Source organism: Fomitiporia mediterranea (genome assembly GCF_000271605.1).
Source record: "Fomitiporia mediterranea MF3/22 unplaced genomic scaffold FOMMEscaffold_7, whole genome shotgun sequence".
NCBI lineage: Eukaryota > Fungi > Basidiomycota > Agaricomycetes > Hymenochaetales > Hymenochaetaceae > Fomitiporia > Fomitiporia mediterranea.
Genome location: NW_006760392.1, coordinates 2,875,551 through 2,896,413, shown reverse-complemented (window position 1 = coordinate 2,896,413; position 20,863 = coordinate 2,875,551). Strand labels below are relative to the sequence as shown.

The following is a 20,863-nucleotide window of genomic DNA, read 5'->3' as shown; positions in this document are numbered from 1 at the left end:
TCGGGAATATTTTCTGAATGAGCGCTTATTGTCCAATGACATCGGACTGAAGTGGCGTTTAAAGACGGGCTACAGAAGAGTTGCTGGAAGAAAAGTCTCATGAAACTCAAACAAAAGCAAGATTGCATCGCCGAAGCATTGGCGGCCCGATACGCGTGTTATTCATGGAGATCTGCATTACTGTGGAACTGACGCGACTTTGCAAGCAAGCTTTCGCGAATGCGAAAATGTTTCAAAGTCACGGAACTGTTCTGCCATGTGTTTGTTTGTCAGAGATGCTGCTGTAAGTGTGCGAACCTGATGATTACGATGCAATGATGATGATGAGAAGAAACAAGCTCAAGGTTCAGGGATGGAGTCATCTAACCCGCTTATCTAACGAATTGAAGCGGAGATTGAATGTCCGGCACGTGCCCCTGTTCGCCACAGAACCCAGGCCACAGTTCATCCCTGAGTTCCCCTCACAGTCACACTCACGCTCCCCTCCGTCGTCCTCGACGTCGCCCTAGCCCCCGGTCCCTCGTTGTCCACGCTGATGCCAACACCGACATCTACAATCATGCAGGCTCAGCAAGCTCACGTTCCACCCTTCCCCGCCCTCTATCTCTATCCACTAAACGACTCTTTCATCCCCAAACACATCAGTCTCCTCAACAATCAGCGCGTCAAGATCGGACGACAGACCAATGCCAAGACCGTCCCCGGCGAGCGCAACGGCTACTTTGATTCAAAGGTTCTCTCGCGTCAGCACGCAGAGGTGTGGGAGGAGAATGGCAAAATATTCATCAAGGATGTCAAGAGTTCGAATGGTACCTTCATAAACGGCGAACGTCTGTCTGCAGAGGGGGTCGAATCAGACCCCTATGAACTTAAAACAGACGACATTGTGGTATGTCCCGCCTGCCCATAATTTTTTTCTCATACAGTTCCTCAACTACAAACAGGAATTTGGTATCGATATTGTTGGAGAAGACAACAAGACGATTATCCACCACAAAGTCGCGGCACGCGTGACGTGTATATTCAACGTCGAAGATGCCCTTGCCGCCCAGCGCGAGGCTTATAACTTCACTCAGCAACAAAATCAACAGGGTGCTGGTGGTCCAGGGAATGCTCTCGGCGCAGCTGCTCACAAGCGGCCTATGCTGCAGCCTCAGTCGAATGGCATGGGAATCATGGGAGGGATGGGCGGAGGTGCCCGGCAACCGGGTCGGAACGGCCTCACGTTCGACCATATCCTTCAACGGCTCTCCGGCGAGCTGCAGAAGAGCCGTGAGACGGGTGCGGAACTCGGTGCAGTCGCGGGCGCTATGGGTGAGATAGAGAACGTCATGGGTGGTGGACAGCCGCCAAATCTTCCCCCCTATCCTCATGTCCTGCCCCCTGTCCGCCCACCTTCGCAGCAGCCGCAGCAACAACAACAGCAACAGCAGCAACAACAACAACAGAGCGACTCTGCACCATCGTCTGCTGCACTTCAGGCTCTCCAAAGTCAGCTTGCCGAGACGCAGGCATCGTTGTCCTCCCATGTTGATAAAGTTCGCACGCTCGAGACTCTGCTAAGTGATCATGAAAACATAAAAAGAGATGTAAACGCGTTGAGGGATTTGATTGAAGAACAGCGTCAGCGCCAGCGGATGTCTTCGCAACGGATGCATGGGCATGTAGATGATGACGAAGATGATGAAGACGATAGGAGGAGTGTACATACCATTGTTCCGCACGAGCTGGAATCGGTGCCGGAAGAAGACGAGACGGAGATGGAGGAGAGCGAAGAAGAACGCAGTGCACGACGAGAGGAGCTCGGTCGTCCACGGACGCCAGAACCGACGTCGCTGGGCATGCGCGATGAGGATTACGAACGAGATCACCGCAGGTCAGGTCCTGCTCAACCTCCTGGTATCCCAGATGAAATGAGCCGTCGCCTTGCCTACCTATCTGACCAACTGGAGTCTGCCCTTGAGATGTCCCGTAACCTCCAAGAACAGCACTCCGCAGCCCAGCAGACAATTGAATCCCTCGAAAATAAAGTGAACTCGCTGGAGGAGCTTGTTCGACAGACCCAGTCATCGCAAGCTACTCAGAGTGCTCGACAGGCAGAGGAAGCTGTATCTAGGGAGAAAGCGCAGGAAGCGAGCATGGTGTCGATGTTCGCGGAGTTCCGCAAGACCATTGAAGATCGTTGGGAGAATGCGAAGAGTGAATGGGAGTCGGAGCGCGAACGAATGGAAACAGCACGAGCAGACTGGGAAGGGAGGGTTCGCAGCATTGAGGAAGGTGTCACCACTGCAACAAATAACTTCGAGAAAGGGATTACCGGACTTGCAAATCAACTGGCTGGTATTAAACAGAATGGGTACATCACCATGCCGAACAAGCACACGGGCGGGCTTGTGACGCCACCGTCTCCGCGCAGCCTGTCAGACGCAGACTCGGATTCGGATCGTCCCCTGAAAGAGAAGATGGCTCCAAAGGGTCGTAAACGGTCACGCTCACATCGTGGGCGGGTAACAAAGGGGTCATCACGTAGCCGTAGTCCTGCAACTTCGACCAGCGCAACGCTTGTGGATGGCATTAGTGCTCCAGGGACAGACTCGTCAGTCGGGAGCCTACGGTCGCGTCGTTCATCGACCGATTCGCCATCTGCTGTTCGAGGAAGCGGCTCTGAGGCATGCGGTGACCCAGAAGCGATTCCGCTCGCGCTAGACATGGCTAAGTTTAATACTCGCAACCAGCAATTCCCTCCTACTCCAGAATCATCTGTACACATTGACGAGACGGCACAATCGGTGATGAAAGGCTTCCAGCAGGTGCGTTCTTCCATCTTCAATATCTATTATACGAGGATACTTAAATAATTATGTTTCAGTCGAACAACAATCTACAAGTCGCGTTAGGCGTCTTCGTACTAGGATTTGCGACTGCTGCTGTCTTATGGCGAGTAAAAGAGTAGTGACGCGCCCTCTTAATCAAATGAAGCTTTTCTTCAACGCACCGAATTCCAAGCCAGACAAGACAAATTCGCATTGCATAGGAAAAGGGACACGGAAAGATAATTGATAAAAATTCCCATTGTCTCTGCTGCTTCAAGTATTTATTCCGCACTCGCCACATTACTTTATCGACGCCTCGCAATATCTCATCGCTTACTTTTGCGCTTGCAGTTTCTCTTCTCTTCCAAACTTTGGATCCAATGTTTTATAGTTGCACCCTGTTCCGGTGCTGGCACACTCCTTCGTGTTTATTTCTTCTCTTCCTTTTCTGTCTTGCACTTTCAGCACAATTTTCGCTCTGCAAGTTCAATACATACCGATCATACAAGCAAGCACATCCTTCTCTCTTTCACTCCGCATAACGTATTGGCCGGATAACTATAGCTATATTACCATTACCCACTTTTCATCTTCTCGCCTCGTCAATTGTGGTTCACTTTGGACCTCCTCGCTCGTCTATGCAGGTTCCTCATCCGAACTTCATCATCATAGGTATTTTTTCTTCTCTTCTTTTTGTCAGGCTCGTTTGTTTTTTGTGCTTACTTATGCCCTGGCTTCCTCTTCCCCTCGATATGTACACTATTTTCATTTGTTTCGACTTTTTGTTCCGAATTCTTTTTTTTTTCCGTCTCGTTTTTCGTTTTACTCTTTTTTTGAAATCGATACCTTTGTGTGTCGATAATGTCTTCTAATGAACTGTGATGATGAATATATGCTATCTATTCGTCGCATTCTAATGTCCTTCCCGTGGTCGAGTGAACTTGAGATAATCGATCTTACCTCGGTCGTGAACAACTCGGAATCTCTGAAGAGGACCAAGGCTTGTGCGTAATAGAGTGTGATGACGTAAAGGATTATACATGTGTGTCTGTAGACACGTCTTGTTTTGTGACTTTGTATCTGATTTTCGACAGTCTTCGCCTCAAATCTCAACAACTTGTACTTACTGTAATAATCACCGGCAATACCTTATGGACAGGACACACAACATTTAAGAAGCTCTTTATATATATGGCAAACAAGGACTGGTTCTGTTTAATCATTTTCTCTGGCCCGGAAGGTGTGCCACCAGTGTCTGAACGCTCTGGACTCAAAATCTTTGGTGAAGTGAAATGATTTGTAAGTTTGCGTATTCGTGACGTTGGACGATTAGATTGTTATGTATCTGGATCGGAACTTGAGACTACCAGACGTTCGAACGGCGGTAAACGGCCGGGAACACGAGGCATCCGCTTCCGTTTATCTCAGCTCAGGAGAAGAGAAGTCTATGGTCCGTTAAAGCCTTTATAAGGGGCCGGGTCTTATCATAGCGACTCTTCCTCTCTGTTTTCTGGGTACAATACTGTTACCTGGTGGCAAGCACTGGGGCGACTATTTGCCCACCTATTACCTGCCTTCCTGAGCTTCTTGAAAACTCGAATAGAAATATGTCCGCCATTGCTGAGGTGACCGAACGGCCATCGGCCGTGCCACCAGCGACCGGAACTAAGCCCTTCTTGCGCAGACTGCGAGAGTCTTATTGGCATACCTATACCGGGTGTACTCTCTTCGCATCCATTGGAGGATTTCTTTTCGGGTTTGATACAGGTCTGTTTGTTTGCTTGTTTTTTCCTTTCCTGGATCAATGTTGTTGAGGTACTGGCCTTATATTTCATAGGTTCGATCGGACCTGTAACGACCATGTCCCAATTCCTTGACAAATTCGAGCCTATTACGCCGACTGTACAAGGTCTCATTGTATCTTCCATCCTCATCACGGCTGCTACCTTCTCGCTCCTCGCTGGTCCGCTGTCCGATCGAATCTCTCGTAAATATACTCTTGCCCTTGGAGGAGCCATTTTCTCTGCTGGTTCTGCGATTGTTGCGTCTTCTCCGAAACTTGCACAAGTATTCATTGGACGCTGCTTGGCAGGTGCTGGGGAGGGCTTGTTCTTGTCAGTGGTTACTGTATACGTGTGTGAAATTGCTCCCGCGGCTCTCCGAGGTACTCTTGTGTGTACCATTCAGCTTTTTGTCACAATCGGCATTGCTTCAGGCGAGCATTGAAGTAGAACCTACGTCCTGGGCTTCGAAACACTGATATTTCATCGAAATGTAGGGTATTTCGTATGTTACGGATCGAACAAGATAGCTGGGGAGATGGCATGGCGTATTCCCTTTATTCTACAAGCCATTGTTTCAGCTAGTTTCGCTGCCGGCTCTCCGTTCCTTGTGCACTCTCCGCGTTGGTTACTGCGAGTTGGACGACACGAAGACGCGCTGAAGGCCTGGGATCATCTTGGACTCAGACCCACTGAAGCAGAGAAGGAGGACATCCAGGCTGGGAACGCGGAACGCGAACGGAATCAGCATGACTGGAAGATTGAGATGCGACAAATGTGGAAGAAAGATACGAGGAAACGCACGTTTTTGGGATGCTTCCTTATGGGAATGCAACAGCTTAGCGGAATTGATGGTGTGCTTTATTACGCACCTGTCTTGTTCACACAGGCTGGTTTGTCATCAACGAAAGCGGCGTTCCTTGCGTCTGGTGTTTCGGGATTGCTAAATGTCGCATGTACGGTCGTCACACAGCCTTTCCAAGATAAATGTACGTTCCCTCTCTTTATGCGTATCGACTTTTGCTATATTTTATTTTATTTTCTAAGGGGGGAGACGCCCTTCGGTTCTAATCGGAGGCTCTGTTATCGCCGGTTGTATGCTCATCATTGGAAGCATTTACGCTTCCAACGCACACAACACTTCCTCAGGACGCTGGGCCGTCATTGTCCTCATTTATATCTTCGTCATCGCATTTTCTATGTCCTGGGCAATTGTGATCCGTACCTGTGCATCTGAAATCCAGCCTGCACGCACACGCGCTGCTGCAACAAGCCTCGGACAAGCAGCAAACTGGGTCGTCAATTGGGTCGTCGCGTTCTCAACTCCGCTTTTCCTTGCACGTTCAACGAGCGGTCCGTATTTCCTCTTTGGTGCATGTACTGCGTTGACGGTCCTTGTGAGTGCTGCACTGTTGCCTGAGAGTAAGGGAGTGAGCTTGGAAGGGCTTGATGAGATATTCAAGATGAGTCCGTGGAGGAAGATGGGTTTAGGCATGCACCTTTCGGCTAAACGTGCGCCGAGACTAGCACGCTTGAATTCCGGAAATGATATTGAAATGGCAATGACCCGGGTTATTCCAGATGAGCCAATGTTTTCTCAGTAATTGTGTAGGAGTCAAGAATAAAAGCTATGTTTCTCTCGCCAATGTTAGAACAACTCGCTCACTGACCAGTACTTATATGAGCATGCTACAGAGTACAAATCAAAGGGCCAAATGTCTTGATCTGGGTGGAAGTACAAGCATGATAACGTGGAGCGAAAGGCTATTCTAACTACTCAATACCCTTCATTTCCATGTTGCTCCCCATTTCCAATCTATAATTCATACGTCTCATACCTCTTGGTCTACTGTTGGATTCAAGATGAAGGAATACATGATGCGACAGGATGACAATCAGGCCTCTGGGGCAAATAGGGGATAGTATATGGGCCAGTATACATTAAGCTATGTGCCATGAAACATGTTAGTTAGTCAAGAACTCAAGAATATAAGAGGCACCTACCAAACGATTTCAATATCAAGAACTCTATGGCAAGTTCCTTCACCATTCCCTTCGATCAAGCCCTAGCAAGAGTAGAGCTAGAGTATGCGCTGCGATCATCGAGGACACTCCCACTGCGAGCATAGGCGTTGACAATACTACCAACAGGGGATGCATAAGTCGGCGGGGAGCTTGTTTGACTAAAGCCGCGCTGGAACTGGGGCACGTTGCTGTAGCGAGTGCAATTGCCTTGCGGAGCATTATACTGGTTGATTGTAACAGTGCTGTTGTGTATGGTAATGGAGCCAGCAGAGTGCGACATAATGAGCAGTAAGGACTCGGAAGATGACAATGATACAGCAAGGTTTGAATAGGGACAAAAGTCGACTGAGTGCTGAAGATTATGCAGTTTGAGGACTGGTGTATGCAAGGCTGGTCAAGGAAATGCAAGGGACAGGGGAAATTTTTTGGGCTTGCATTACAGGCTTTTTATACTGAAATACACAGGGAAAGCTAACACTGGTAACCTATTCGGTTGGCTGTGAACTATGTATGCTGAAGGAAACTGAAAGAAAGGCAAAGATTTGTTTGCTCTTGCCCACTCACACGATTCATGGCTGTTTCCGAGCCAGAAAAAAGGGTTATAGCCTCTGTACATATAAGGGCCCTGATGGACGGGATGGACTGTATTATTCACGGCGGTTATGTCGCGCGTAGATTGCGCGTTCTGGCCATCAGTGAGGCAGAATCTGGGCACTGCCGCAGTGGCACATTCGTGCTCACAGCATTGTCTGGTTAGGTTAGAAGGTTTTGCTCAACACGAGGCTTCGCTTACTTGGCTAACCTGACCACAACTTCAAGTTCCCGCTCTTTTTCGCCCAGCTGCCTGTAGCAGGTGCAGCTGCCCTGATTCCCAATTTGAATTTGAATTTGGATTCAATTCGCCAGAACAGCCCGCTGACAGACGTGTGCTGTTGCTTGGTGCCGCTTGAGCCTTGCACAATCAAGCTGTGCACGCTCATTTTGCATCTGCTTCTCGATCTACTGGATTTCTGCCCTCGCACCCTATGCCTAACGTTAACGCTGACTATTCTTCCTTTTTTAATCTATATACGGTTATTTTCTGTTATGTATGTTTTCGTCTGGACAGGTATAAGTGATCGCTCTTTATAACTTACACCGATGGCACTGTATCACATTCTTGTCTGCATCTGCCTTTTAGACTTCTGCATACATCAAGTTTGGCCAATTTGACCTGTTTGAACCTTACTGCTATCCATGATGGTTCCCTTGGTGATTCCTGCAATCTGGTGTAATTAGACACATAATGTAACAGCACTTTCCTTCAATCAGCCTCTCAGCCTTCCCCTGCTAGCTAATATTCAAGGGATAAGATCACAGCATCCTGTCATCCATCTTATAGATTGTAGCCCAATGCACACACTCCAACCAAGCCCCTATATGTTGCATCTGTTTGTCTATATAAATGAGAAACATGGGCAAAAAGTATTAAGAATAAACAATATCAGTGAGGCTTGTAATTATAGTGTTTAGCCAACAGTATTTCTACACGTTGTTGAATATTTTGGCAATCCAGAACAGATTTACAAAAGAAAACTGTAACGTACATCTGGGCAATTTTCGGTTCGACTCTGGATTAATTTGCCGAAGATCTTTTTATACACATCATGCGAATCGTTGAATCCACTCATCTAACAAAAAATCGCGTATCATGCAAAACAAAGACCAGTGAAGGGGTACAAGAATTGTGTCGAACACATCTAGAAATACTTCTCCCGGTCACGGTTTTCTCTGCGTCTTTCTCCTATGGCATCATCATTTCCATGCCTTTCCTGATCCCTTTTGTAGTCACCATCGTTCCGTCTTCCCTTTCGCCCGTGACCATAATCCCGCTCATGATGACGATCCCTCCGTTTATAGTAGTCGTAGTCGCGTTGGCGGTCAGTAGCCCGTTCTCCGTCTGAGCCCCTTTCCTGTCTCCTGTTAGGTTCGGGGGACCTTGAATTTCTTCGTGAGGAGGGTGCTGAACCCGGATCTCGGCCGCTTCGTTCGCGTTCCTTTTTCACTAAGGGAACATATCGTTTCTCCGGCCTCGTGGGCTTCTTCGAGTCTGAGCCGTCATCAACAATATTGCGTTCCTTTGCCCCGAGTCCTAATAATGCAGGCCGTGCAGCAGGCAAGTATGGTTCGGAAGGTCCTGTTCGCGTGCGCGAGGCAGCTTGGCCGGGCTTCCAACCCATGCCACGTAACAACGCGGCACCAAACTGTTCGACGGGAACGCGTTCGTAGTCTTCCAGTGATGCTTGATCTGGACGAGTAACGACGTCGCGTCTATATGCATCTGTTTCGTCTGCAGGCCGTGTCAAATCGTTGTCTCCCGAGGAGATAGCAGATATCAATAACTCTGCATCTGGGTCTTGTTCTCCGCTGGCCTTTGCTATTAGTGCACGCATGGCTTTCTCATCTTCTGTTTCCTCGCGCACTTCGACAGTTTCGGTTGTCGTGACTTCTTGTGTGAGAATATTGCCTTCGCTATCGACGTCCATCTTTGTCTTCTTTTCCATCCTCACTAGGCCAGAAACCAGAGGCTCTGAGTTAATGGTATCTGTTGTACCCAAACCGCCGACACTGCCGTCGGCACCTGTCTTTGCCGCACCAGCTGCTGGTACGAACATTTCAACTGCCTTGCGCTTCCGTGCGGCTTCGCGCCAATCACGATTCGCTAGAGCGGGGATAACAAGAGGTCCTTCATCCTTCTTTTTCCCATTAAGTCTGTTCATGAACAGGGCTACTTTGAGTTGAGGACCTGGACAAGAAAAGTTAGGAGAGATAACACACCGCTCAGCACCAAATTGGTCAAAACCAGTGATCATTTCGTCAACTGCTTCGTCTTCTTCATCACTTGAGTCTACATTGGCACGTCTGCTTGGTGGTCTGGATGGCTTTGGTGAAGCCTTTCCATTTGCAAGAGGACTTCCGGGCCTCGAACGACCACTCTCTGTTAATCGTTTGGGTAATGCAGGTACTTTGAATTGTCCTCCCGAATCCGAATCCGGTCCAGAAGAGCCTTGCCTCGAAACTGGAGATGGGCGACGAACAGTAAAGGATACTTTACCTGGAGCTCCGAAGGAAGACATGGTGGTTGAACAGCGAGAACAGCTTTGACTCGATCGTTGCAGCAAGTAGATTATGTAATTCATATGTCACGAGATTAGGTAAGGCCTCGACTCAACACGCTCGCCTTCATCGTCGATTCGTCCACCACGTCCGCGACGTTCTGTGTTCCTACTCGACAATCTATTGCTTCTAAATTCTTATTTATTCTGTGTTGACAAGATCTACTAGCTTAATTCGCTCGTTCCTGACTCTCTCGTTTCTATAATCTACTGTGGACGAACCCGTTATAATGGACCAAACTCAAACCGCTCAAGAGGATTTCGACATCTGGGAATTCGTAACCTGTTCTAAATGTCAGCTACCTTTCTCTCAGGATGGTGTCTCCGGTCCAAGTGTACCTTTCTGGATTACGGAATGCGGACATGTCCTATGCAATAGCCATCTGAGTACGTTCAGACACCGAGCAACGTGCACGTGTAGCATTAAGACGACTATGTAGATCCGGACAAGAGCTGTCCGTCCTGTAACGCGCAAAATATAGAGCTTATGGCGTTGCAGAAGGAGGTGAGTGCATTCTGGTCATGCTCAGGTTCTATGGCATGTCAGCGACAACTAATCCGTCAAGATGCCACCTCCTTTTTCTGACTGGTTCTGTTCTCTGCCTTACAAACTGGATGCGCTCGCTCAGGCCGCTAAGGTTCTTTCAAGTGACTCTGACTTACCATACAAGCTCAGTCGATGCTTCTCTTAGTTTCAACATGAGCGAATGGCAAGCGCTGCACGCTATTATAAGACACGTTATGAGCAATATCGGTCGACGTTCAGCCGCCTGAAAAACGAAATCGCTCAGGTGAAGGCACTTAAAAAGTCTGACAGATATGATATTCTCTCCTGAAAGAGGTCTAATGGCTGCTGCTGCTGGCTGCGACTCTTGTTTCTCTAGAGAAAACGTGGCCCTGAAGAGCGAAATTACTCGTTTACGAGGCGGGTCGACTGATCATCAGCAACAGGACATGCAACGCCAACAGGAACCAGCCCCATTTGTTAACGTAAACGGAAAACGTCGTATTCTGGATAATCAGGTGTACGTATGGGCTCCCCAGTTCTCGCCTAATAGCATATAGTCCGTCTAATGATCCCCTGAACTGCCATTAGTTATACCTCAAGTCCCCGGTCAATTCATACCCCCGCCGGACCTTCGCGTATCACACTTCCTCCGGACCATGACCTTCCACCTCCTTTAGCCCAGCTTGGTGCTTTGGGCACGTCAAATTCGGTTGACGGTTCGCGACAACGGTCATCAAATCCGCTGCAACCACCAGGATCAAGTCACTTTTCTCAGTGAGCTGATAATCACCACATCTGATCCCCGAAGTCATGTGTGAATGACAGGCAATATGCATATAATGCACCTCAAAGTCAGCACATGCAGATGCCTTCCCAACAAGTGCTTTCATATGAGCAACAGGCGCCGACTCGCCAGCGAGTGCGGCAGAACGACGGACAACTTATGCTCCCTCCACCGACGCCATCTCAGGGTCGACAAGCCAACGGCTTACTTCAGTCTCGTCAGACGCAGCGACTGGCGACAACTCGTCTCGCTGAACAAATGCACATTGGCCAATGTCAGTTCTTGCATAGTGAAAATCTCTGTAACTAATTTTCCGCGTTAGACACCCATCAAATACAACAGTCGCAGACTTCAGGACCTGAAAATGCACAAAGTTCTGGAACTGGCCAACAGCGATCAACCGGACAAGACTCACGACGATTCGTTCCGCCTACTGCAACCAACTCATTCACAACGGCGAGCCGGTCAAGTCTGCATCTTGTCCCACAGACGCCAAATGGGGCGAGGCATCGTTTTGTTCCCATGACTCCGTCTACAAGCAGTGGAGGACGATTTGTGTCGGCTGGCTTATCCGGTTCCAGAGTTGCCCAGAACACTGCTCAAGGGAACGGACAAACCCAGCGGACTTCGTTCATTCCCAGATAGGTGATTGATTGATGCGAAGGCCGCTTTACGGATACCTAGGGATATTGGGTTCGTGTGCCATATGTGAATTCTCAAGGGTGGTCATTTTCAACACCGCTTCGATATGAATCGGCGTCTTCGCTATTCTAACATGCATAAGCATTGTACTATGCTAGGCTCCCTCCCCCCTCTGTAATCTATTACGGGACAATGTTTAGGACATCTTCATTGTCAATTACATTCAAACGTGGCTAGTTTTCAGTGCCGAGCTTTGCTGCTTGCAACATGTCGTAATATTAAATTCCAATCAGGCAATCGCCTGAAAGCGCTTGTCGAATACCACACTACACGTTTCTTTGTTTCTTTCCCATCTACTTCTTTAGAACCCGACTGTCAAACACCTTCTATCATGATATATATATATATATATATTGTTATTATATTCCCTTTTTGGGTTGAAGGCCCATTTCGTATTTGCACCTTGTCGGCGAATCGGTGGACTCGGTGCTACGATCATCAGATGGGTAACAGTGCCTCTTTTATGTTATACGCCCCAGGAGCATAGGAACAAAAGGAACAGGACTGCGACTGAAGGTTCTTGTCTTACCACCACCACCACCAACGGCGCAGTCTCCATGGCTGATCTCGCTGTCTGCGACTGCTTTGGACAGGCTGTTGGTCCTTGTGGACACACTCGAAAGGAGGCATTCCTGTCACGGTCACACGAACCATTGCTGGTAACAGTAAAGATCGACACTACACGAGGTGCTGCTGCGTTTGAGTCGCCGCGACGCGTCGGAGACAGTCCCCTTCATCAAAGACGCCCTCCTACATTCGACATCTGCAACGAACCCCGGCCGGATTTCAAACCATCGAGGGCGATGGCCTTGTCGCCACCTTCGCCACCAACGACAAAAGGATGGACGCCAGAATGTCTGGTTTCACTTGGGCCAAGGATGAAGCATGTTCCGCGCTTTTCCGCCGTTGCTGACCATAAACGCCTCAACGAGATTATTAAGGAATATGAAGGGAAAGGCGTGCCGTTGATCATTCAAGATTGGCATCGGACGCCTCTTTGGCCCGGGGATAAGCTATTTGGCTTCGATTGGTTGTTCAACCATGGTGAACAAAGTGCGTAAATATTTTCTTAGGTTTAATTTGGATTTATTCACAGTTTAGTTACCACCTCATTCCAGTGATGTCTGTGCGAGACTGTGTAACGCGTCGGGATAAAGATATCCCCTTTCAAGAGTTTATCGAGAAGAACAGAGCGATTTCCGAGTATGTGAGCGAAGGCGGTGCGGTTTATTTTTATTTCCATTCCACGATCTACATTTATGATTTACATTAAATTTTATAAAAACAGAGTCAGAAAGGCTATACGGTAAAGATGCAGTCTGCCCTAAGGAATGGAAGGATTGGTTACTGGACAGTGCAATCCCTGAAGTCCTGAAGCTAGGAAGTGCTGAGGATGTACTTGAACTACTGCCTAAACCCGTAAGCTCCAAAACACTCGAGTATTGATAATTTCTGGAAGATAATTTGCAGGAACGCGTTGAAACACTCATGTGTTACTACGGCATAGGGGACACGTTCACTGCGGCGCATAAGGATCTATGCGCGTCCTCGGGACAAAACCTTATGTGCAGCGCCGAGCGTGACGGATCAGCATTTTGGTTCATGACGCAGTCCTCCGATGCGCCCCGCGCTGCAGCGTACTTTCAGAAGCTCGGAACAGAACTGGACCATGAATCGCACGTTGCAACTCCTGAAGAATTTGCGAAAGCACCGTTTACTGTGTACGTCGCTGAGCAACGTGTTGGCGACCTTGTTCTCGTTCCTAGACGGTCATGCCACCAAGTCGTTAACCACGGTGGACTTACTGCGAAGATGTCTTGGTCAAGAATGACAATTGAGGGTCTCGTCACTGCATTTCATCATGAGCTACCGATTTACAGAAGGTAAACGTACATTTGCAGTGTATCTGCAATGACTTGCGTGTTCAATACTGACCTGAACATTGCGTAGGGTCTGTCGCGCCGAGACATACCGGGTCCGGTTGACCGTGTACCGAGCTCTTTTGGAATATATTCCCCAGCTTGAGCGAGAGCAGCAGAAATTCAAGGACAGTATCACGTCTGTGTCGAAGGTTCCGATCAAAGCACGACCGCGGGTGAAGATCCACTCGAGGCTGGACAGCTCCGACTCCCTTCCGTCACCTGTTTCCCCTTCATCCTTGGGCGACGATAGCTCAGAAAGTCCTGTTAAACTGAGTCCAGAGCACGAACGACTCCTTTCTGACGTACGTAGTTTATTGGAGGTGTATGACAAGATCTTGCAAGAAGAGCATCATGGAGTTACTCAATGCGAGTTGCGCATTCGTCGTCTTTCAGCACAACAAGACGGTCTATCCGCTCCAATGACGTCTCACCAGACGAGGGTTCCTCGGATTGCCATCCCGGACGATATTTACAACGAGGGCCTAACGTGCGACTTCTGTGGCGCAGATATCTTCCAGAGTTTCTTCGAGTGTCGTGATTGTAGTGGCGGCAATTCCAAAGATGATTCCATTGTCGTATGTCCAGGTTGTTACGTCGAAGGTCGCTCGTGCGACTGCACCATTATGAAGCCTGTACAGCAGTATCCAATGAATATGCTCTTGGAGGTCCAGAACAGGGCGCAGAAACTTGTCACGTTTGAAGGATATGGAAGCAAAGACCCGCGTAAACATCTTCCATTGTCTCATCAGTGAGTTGCAAGTTCTACCTACACACCTTCGCCTGATCCCTCGATGCTGAATTACTACATCTCTAGACTTCTACAGAGACTTGACGAACATCCGAAAATATTCGTGGCGGCTTGTCAACTTCTCAATTATCGGTCTACGATCATGCGCCGGAAGGTACGCGCCTGTTGATCGTACTGTAACACCCTTGCTCAATGTTGTGGATGTCAGAATGCTACTCACTCATGCAGGAAGAATATACAGAGGGTGCACGTTGTTCCGTGTGCCGGCGCATTAAATTGCAAAACCTGCCATGGTTCTCGTTGTTTCAAGCACATCCTTCAGGATGGACTCCATGTCGCAGAAGCACTGAAGCTGTACGAGCGGGACAAGACAGACAAACACCAAAAGTGGCATGAATGTCACAAGAAGGACGCAGGTACGAAACGCTTGGCCGTCACAAAGCCTATTGTTATAGAGGCGCAAAGGACGGGTCGACCATGCGATATGAGTGTAAATCTTGTCTTGCACGCAGAAATGTATTCGTACCCTCGGCCGATGAGCAATAAGGTCAAGTCTGGTTGGTACGATGATGCTTCATATATCGGACTTGAATCGGTAGGTGTCACCTAACCTAAATCTTTCATTTCTGTTGACACCAAAAACATTAATTTGGACAGGAGGTCGAATCTGAACCTGGCTTTGAGGGGTTTACTGGTCCTGTCCTAGGCGAGGGCGATGGAGACAGTCTCAGCGACACCATCTCGCATTCTAGTGATCCGGAATTTATTCCCACAGGAAAGAAAACTGCAAGGCCGCATCAACTCTCCGGATTAAAGATCGTGATTCCTGCTAGACCTCCGCAACTCACCTCGCCTCCACAAGACATACGAAGGCCAATAAACAACGTATTTGTTGAGGTGAACAAGTTGACCCCCGATCAGCGAGAGATGTTCTTTTTGAAGCGTCCTCGAGTTCCCACGCCTATATCTCTCCTTGCGTCCACTTCCAGCAATATGAACGCATCCCGACAATCAGTAACGACGAGTGGCTCTACGACAAAGAGCCCATCGCGTAACTCGTCTACTGGAAGAAGCGTGCAATCAACATGTTACGCTCAACTAGCAGTAGCGATTTCGAACGCACCAGCATTCAGCCCACCGAGGAAAATAGCCAATCCTCATCCCAAGCCCACTGCTGATCGAGAAGGAAAGGGTCTGCCTGGTGTTGCGCCAAGTGAACTATTGGTGCGAAAGCAAGATCAGAGTGGTGGTCCTGGTAAATCGTCTTCCAATGAAAAGTCGCGACCAAAATCACAGACTAAACTTAATCCTTCCTCGGAGTCTCTGCCTCCAGCACAACAACAACCAAAACCCCGAAGACTGTCCAATGTTTCCAATTCTGCCAGTACATCGAGTGCGTGTATTGAAAGGCTCATTGCGATAGACCACGATAGGCAGTCTTCGGAGGAAACGCCTTCGGGGGGAACACCAGACGTCAGTGCTTCAAAGCAGATCGCCAAGGATAACAGCAGGCCGGTTACGCACACCGATGAGGGACAAAAGTCTACTCAACAGACTTCCGTCGGAGCATCAAATGCATTTATCAAGAAACGCACGACTCCACTGCCGAAGTTCAAGAAAAACAAGAGGACCGAGGAATCTGTACCAGCTATCAATACAGATGTCCAACGCCCTCAACCTCCTTCGTCTGTCTCTGATACTCGATCGATGCCTCTGGGCAGTAATACACTGTCCGCTTCAGAGATTCAACTAGATTCGGTTGAGTCATATCCTTTGTCGCCTGATCAATGGCCAGAAAGCAGCTCCTTCCCCATCGAGCCACGCACGCACGCCCTACCACCAGCGATATCCTCCGTATCTGGTCAACCTGCTCCGACAGAACCTATTAGTGAAGTACCAGATCCTTCTAATTCCGCATTGTTCGAGTTTCTGCGACGATTAGAGAGGAACGGACAGGACATCAGGGAAAATCTGCTAGAGTTGCATATGGAAATAAGGACGCTAAAGGAGGAGAACATGAGACTACGACAGCAGCAATCGAATGCTCCACCCGCTTTCGTCTGTGGCACAAATGCAAATGCTAACGTTCATGGGGGACAATGGCAACCAGTAAGGATTTTTTGGCTTGCTTTCTATATCGTGCAATCATTAACATGGCGTGTTCTTCGGTAGGACGGCCTAGTGTCTCATGGCGGCAGTCAATTGGCATTCAATGGTGGCAATTATTTTGCGCCTGGGCAGCAAGGTCCTAACTCGCACAATGGAGGTTATGTACGACAAAACGAGTACTGGAATTCGCGAAATGACAGTCAAGCAAGTCGAATGTCTCCACCAGAGTCTCCGCCAGACCGACTGAATCTACGAAGGCGTGCTAGTCCTTACCAGCCTATCGAGGACCGTACTAGGTGGAAGAAGTGGTGGGATGTCGGTCCAGACGGGCTTAATCGGGCACCAGCACGGGAGCAAAACGATCTTGGCAATGCAGGCAGTCTCGCGAACTCGCGACCTATCGAAGTCCATCATCATCAAGACGTTAATAATCAATGTGAGCGCAAACGCACGCGCAGTGACACTGCTGAGCCTCCACGACGTCCACGTTATGACGAACCGCGCATGAATCGACAGCGGCACGTAAGCATGAACGATGACTACAAGCGTCGGAAGTTTGTAGACGAGGAACTACCGCCTGCACAACCATCGTCATCGTCGCTACAATTATACATGCCAGTGCAGAGCCGCATTGAAGAGGATGATCCGTATGTGCCTGACGAGTTTGCGAGCTTACCGCCTGCCAGGCCCGTGATTCCGACTGGGCCAAGGCGTGATGCTCGTCTGCAGACTCATGCACGCTAAATAACTGCTTTGTCCGAATTCGTCTTTCAATTCATTGCAATGTGTTCGAACATATGCGATTTTGCCAACCTCTCTAGAAAACAAAGACTATAAACGTTTATTCCTCTGTTCCCTTTCTGTATTTACTTGGACTGCTCATTGTTCACTTGCTTGATTACTTTTAATCCGGGCAGATGTTTTATTTAGATCTTCATTAAGTGTTCAATTGGTGTATTGTATATTTGCATTTGTTATATTTAGTGTAGTCTGGTCATCCCGCGCTTCTGTTGCTTCATAGTTGCTGTCTCATTGCATTGCATTATTCACCCATCTCACTCTCAACTTGCTTTCGGAATGCTTTCTTATCGTCACTTCATTCATCGTTGTCATTGTAATGTGTAGCACTACTAACTAAAGAAACTATGATACTCCGTTACCCCAACACGAACGCTCCTACATACCCGTCAACTCCTCAAACGAAACGAACTTGTACTCATACGTTAACTCGATCCCTGTCTTCTCACAATATCCCTTCACATCGTCAATATGCCACGCATTCTCCATCCTCATTTCATCATCTTCCGCAGCCTGAAAGCCTGCCAACATATCACTTGGATCTTTTGTCAACATGATCTTCTTGAGTGATTTAAGGGATTCCTGTTGTTCATATAGGACGTCGTGTAGTTGTTTCCCGTTGACAGGCCAGATAGTTGAAAAATGTACGTGGAGGTTCTCAACTGAATTCGGTAAAGGATTTAGAGCATGATGTAAACCGACAGTTATACTGAGCGTTTTGAGGTTCGTACAACCCGTTAGGAACTCCGTCCTACATTGTTTGTCTTCATTCAACGACGAGTAGTGCATTCTGAGTGCTTTGAGTTTGGATAGGAAAGGTTTCAGAGCGCGGAAGAGCGGGGACAAATTACCGTCTTGCAATCTGCAAATGTCTTTTGTGTGAATTTCGAGGTTCGTGATGGATGAGTCGCGCAGGAGCCAGGGTACGAAATGAGCTGTCGTATCGTTCAATCCACCGTCCACAAACGTGAAAGTCTGGAGATTTGAACATGCGGACGTGCTTTGCAAGACGTTATGTAACTCCGCAGTATTGCCCATTTCATCCTCCGAAGGTCCACCCATCCAGTTCCGGATGTACAGCGCCTTGAGAGAACGGAGGTTCGGAAGTACAGAACACAGAGTCGGTAAACACGCTACGTGCCCTCGATTCGGGAAAAGCCAGAGTGACTCTAGGTGTTGCATATGCTCTAACTCCAGAATTACCTGATGGAAGTCGTACATGTCTCTTACGTCAAGTCGCCACCACGTTCGTATCGCCAACTTTCTCAAGTTCGGTGCGTTACGCAAGAGATGCTTGAGGAGCCGAACCATCTCACGGGCATTTTCGTTATCCAGACTCTCAACGAAGTAGACTTCGCGTAGCCAAGAACCCATACGTGGACTCCGTAAGAAGGACTGGAGTGTCTTCGCACCGAAGAGTTTTGCGCGGGTGCGCAGGACACGCGAAACGGGCTGGGTCCACGTACGGTGTACGAGGGCCATATTGAGCAAGTCTTGTTCGCGTGGACACTTCGCGTCGGCGACGTTATACATGTTCGTGTCCCAGTCGACTTGTTCGGCCAGCGGGATCATCTCCCTTGCCAACTGTTGCGCAACGAAATCGATGATCAGTGGTGGGATACCTCCGTCCATGCGTGCGTCATTTTGATTACTTCCTGAGGGGAGGGAGTGAGGAGAAGTTAGAGCCCGCTTCTGCGCAATCCTCTTCCGCTGCTCCGAAATATGTTTTGCGACATCCTGCGCAGTCCCAAACGTTACATCCCTCGCATTAAACTTCTCATCTCTCACAAGCGTCAAAATCGCATCAAGAACGTTCGAGTTGAGGTCTCTGCTGAGATCTACGCTGAAAGCAGCAAGCAACGCATCGGACGCTGACTTGCATGGTACTGTTACGTGTAGGTTTTCTAGTCTTGCTATGGATTCATGAGTTGAAGGTGTTGTAGGAGATGGAGGAGGAGAGTCGTTAGGAGGAGCGGAGGATCCTTGGGAGTCGTCCATGGAGACCCTTCAGCAAGAGTACCCATTCTGCAGGCAATCGGCTATTATATGCGGTACTTCCCTGTAGGTCTGTTTGCGCGATACCGATGCAGAGTGGAGTGGACCTATTCGGCAAAGTGTGACCCAAAGAATTAATATTGCACCTGTTTTGGAAGGATGCGTGAAACGCGCCGTAGCGTGTAGGTGCAGAGTTACCAGTCAAGAGTAAGCTAAAACGACGATGTAGAGATGCCCTATGGATGCAGTCTAGTACAAGGCGATAGCAGAGATACTTTACGACTGCCTATCCCCAGGTTCCGAAACCCAGACGTGGGTAAAGTGGAATCATGGCAGAATACAATATTGCTCTATTACAGAGGGAAAAAAAAAATGACCATATCAGCTTGTACAACTTAATCATACTTACAACCATTTTTCAAGCCCAGTACTTGTGTTGGAACGATAGAATAGAGCCATTGGGATCCAGGTGGTGTAATATCACAGCAGACCTTCATGCACGTAAGTTTCAGAGTGGCAAAGTATACCACGAAACCAAGTAACATTGTGTCCCATTATGGAAGAGGACTCTTGGTGTTGCAGGATACCTGAGTGATATTTACAAGTCTTGATCAAGGCAGAATCACATTAAGAAGGTAGCTGACGAACACAACAAAATGGAAGATCCTGATAGAGGTGTCCTAGCTCTGGTCGCAAGTCAAGCTTGTGCGTGCAAACAAACCAAAAAGTACCTATTCATTACGTAAGCACAACTGCCTATTTTGTACATTCCCGAGCAAACGAAAAAACTTCATATGTTTAATTCATTTCATTTCATTTTTGCCTTTAATCCAGTGATGAAAGTAAGAACATGAACGAGAAAATGAAGATGCATATGAGATTGATTGAGAAAGGGGAAAAAATTGTCTAGTCGGATGAAAATGAATCATGAAATCATAATAAAATAAAAGTGAAATGAACTGTAGCGTTAATTTTCCGTTTTCTCGATTTAAAAGAAATAACCTCGAAAAGTCAAGGAAGGAAAAAGAGGGGAAAATATTGCATAGGTGTCATCGTATAATGCTCAGTGACGATAATAGAATAAGAGGGGGATGGACGAAGAGAGTGGGTATATATATCCGGCAAAAAAGAGAAAAAAAAGAGCATGTTCATCTTATGCAGACTCGCTCGCAAGTGTCACTTGGTATTAAGTTAACCCTTGAAGTTGGTATATATAGTCGTGAGAAAGTAAATAAAGAAAAAGTCATAAGGACGCCGTAGTGGGTGAATATTGAGTATACCGAGTGTTGAATCTTGAGTAATGAGTATTGAACATCGCGAAGTGAGAAGAGAAGATAACAGAAAGAAAGAAAAAAGAAGAATTAAACGAGGCGGATTGAAGAAGGAAGGAAGAAAGAAAGTAAAAATCCAATAGCCCAACACAATAAGTAGAAAGGATGGGAACGGAAGGGAGGGTAGGAAGAAAGGGCTGATGTATATATTACAATTAGCAGCAGCAGAACGATTTGATTGGATCTGAATTT

The 20,863-nt window shown here is 47.9% G+C and overlaps 8 protein-coding genes across 8 annotated transcripts; 5 read left to right on the top strand and 3 right to left on the bottom strand.

Annotated features, from left to right (window-relative positions):
- Positions 1 to 256: 256 nt before the first annotated feature.
- Positions 257 to 3,558, top strand: FOMMEDRAFT_147416 (uncharacterized protein; the record flags this gene model as incomplete). Its single annotated transcript, XM_007267804.1, has 4 exons — positions 257 to 283; positions 566 to 889; positions 945 to 2,810; positions 2,870 to 3,558. 4 exons carry the CDS (start codon positions 257 to 259, stop codon positions 2,951 to 2,953), a joined length of 2,301 nt encoding a protein of 766 aa, XP_007267866.1. The 3' UTR covers positions 2,954 to 3,558.
- A 753-nt stretch (positions 3,559 to 4,311) lies between these two features.
- FOMMEDRAFT_109835 (general substrate transporter) lies at positions 4,312 to 6,419 on the top strand. The gene is made up of 4 exons (XM_007267803.1): positions 4,312 to 4,580; positions 4,651 to 5,028; positions 5,092 to 5,583; positions 5,642 to 6,419. The coding sequence occupies exons 1-4, from the start codon at positions 4,421 to 4,423 to the stop codon at positions 6,196 to 6,198; spliced, it is 1,587 nt and encodes a 528-aa protein (XP_007267865.1). The 5' UTR covers positions 4,312 to 4,420; the 3' UTR covers positions 6,199 to 6,419.
- Positions 6,420 to 6,653: 234 nt separating this feature from the next.
- On the bottom strand, positions 6,654 to 7,599 carry FOMMEDRAFT_157660 (uncharacterized protein; the record flags this gene model as incomplete). The annotated part of the gene is made up of 2 exons (XM_007267802.1): positions 6,654 to 7,009; positions 7,422 to 7,599. The coding sequence occupies 2 exons, from the start codon at positions 7,597 to 7,599 to the stop codon at positions 6,654 to 6,656; spliced, it is 534 nt and encodes a 177-aa protein (XP_007267864.1).
- Positions 7,600 to 8,358: 759 nt separating this feature from the next.
- FOMMEDRAFT_147414 (uncharacterized protein) lies at positions 8,359 to 9,740 on the bottom strand (the record flags this gene model as incomplete). Its single annotated transcript, XM_007267801.1, has 2 exons — positions 9,437 to 9,740; positions 8,359 to 9,370 (listed from the first exon to the last, which is right to left on the bottom strand). Exons 1-2 carry the CDS (start codon positions 9,733 to 9,735, stop codon positions 8,359 to 8,361), a joined length of 1,311 nt encoding a protein of 436 aa, XP_007267863.1. The 5' UTR covers positions 9,736 to 9,740.
- Positions 9,741 to 10,004: 264 nt separating this feature from the next.
- Positions 10,005 to 11,877, top strand: FOMMEDRAFT_168904 (uncharacterized protein; the record flags this gene model as incomplete). The annotated part of the gene is made up of 8 exons (XM_007267800.1): positions 10,005 to 10,161; positions 10,215 to 10,279; positions 10,341 to 10,412; positions 10,467 to 10,582; positions 10,659 to 10,799; positions 10,871 to 11,056; positions 11,108 to 11,340; positions 11,389 to 11,877. 8 exons carry the CDS (start codon positions 10,005 to 10,007, stop codon positions 11,709 to 11,711), a joined length of 1,293 nt encoding a protein of 430 aa, XP_007267862.1. The 3' UTR covers positions 11,712 to 11,877.
- A 694-nt stretch (positions 11,878 to 12,571) lies between these two features.
- On the top strand, positions 12,572 to 13,794 carry FOMMEDRAFT_88112 (uncharacterized protein; the record flags this gene model as incomplete). Its single annotated transcript, XM_007267799.1, has 5 exons — positions 12,572 to 12,821; positions 12,887 to 12,988; positions 13,057 to 13,187; positions 13,239 to 13,651; positions 13,719 to 13,794. Coding segments are annotated over 5 exons (972 nt in total), but the record flags the coding sequence as incomplete, so codon positions are not given.
- A 2,006-nt stretch (positions 13,795 to 15,800) lies between these two features.
- On the top strand, positions 15,801 to 17,707 carry FOMMEDRAFT_141480 (uncharacterized protein). The gene is made up of 2 exons (XM_007267798.1): positions 15,801 to 16,547; positions 16,611 to 17,707. The coding sequence occupies exons 1-2, from the start codon at positions 16,146 to 16,148 to the stop codon at positions 17,289 to 17,291; spliced, it is 1,083 nt and encodes a 360-aa protein (XP_007267860.1). The 5' UTR covers positions 15,801 to 16,145; the 3' UTR covers positions 17,292 to 17,707.
- A 16-nt stretch (positions 17,708 to 17,723) lies between these two features.
- FOMMEDRAFT_157656 (uncharacterized protein) lies at positions 17,724 to 19,343 on the bottom strand (the record flags this gene model as incomplete). The annotated part of the gene is made up of 1 exon (XM_007267797.1): positions 17,724 to 19,343. The coding sequence occupies one exon, from the start codon at positions 19,341 to 19,343 to the stop codon at positions 17,724 to 17,726; it is 1,620 nt and encodes a 539-aa protein (XP_007267859.1).
- Positions 19,344 to 20,863: the final 1,520 nt, after the last annotated feature.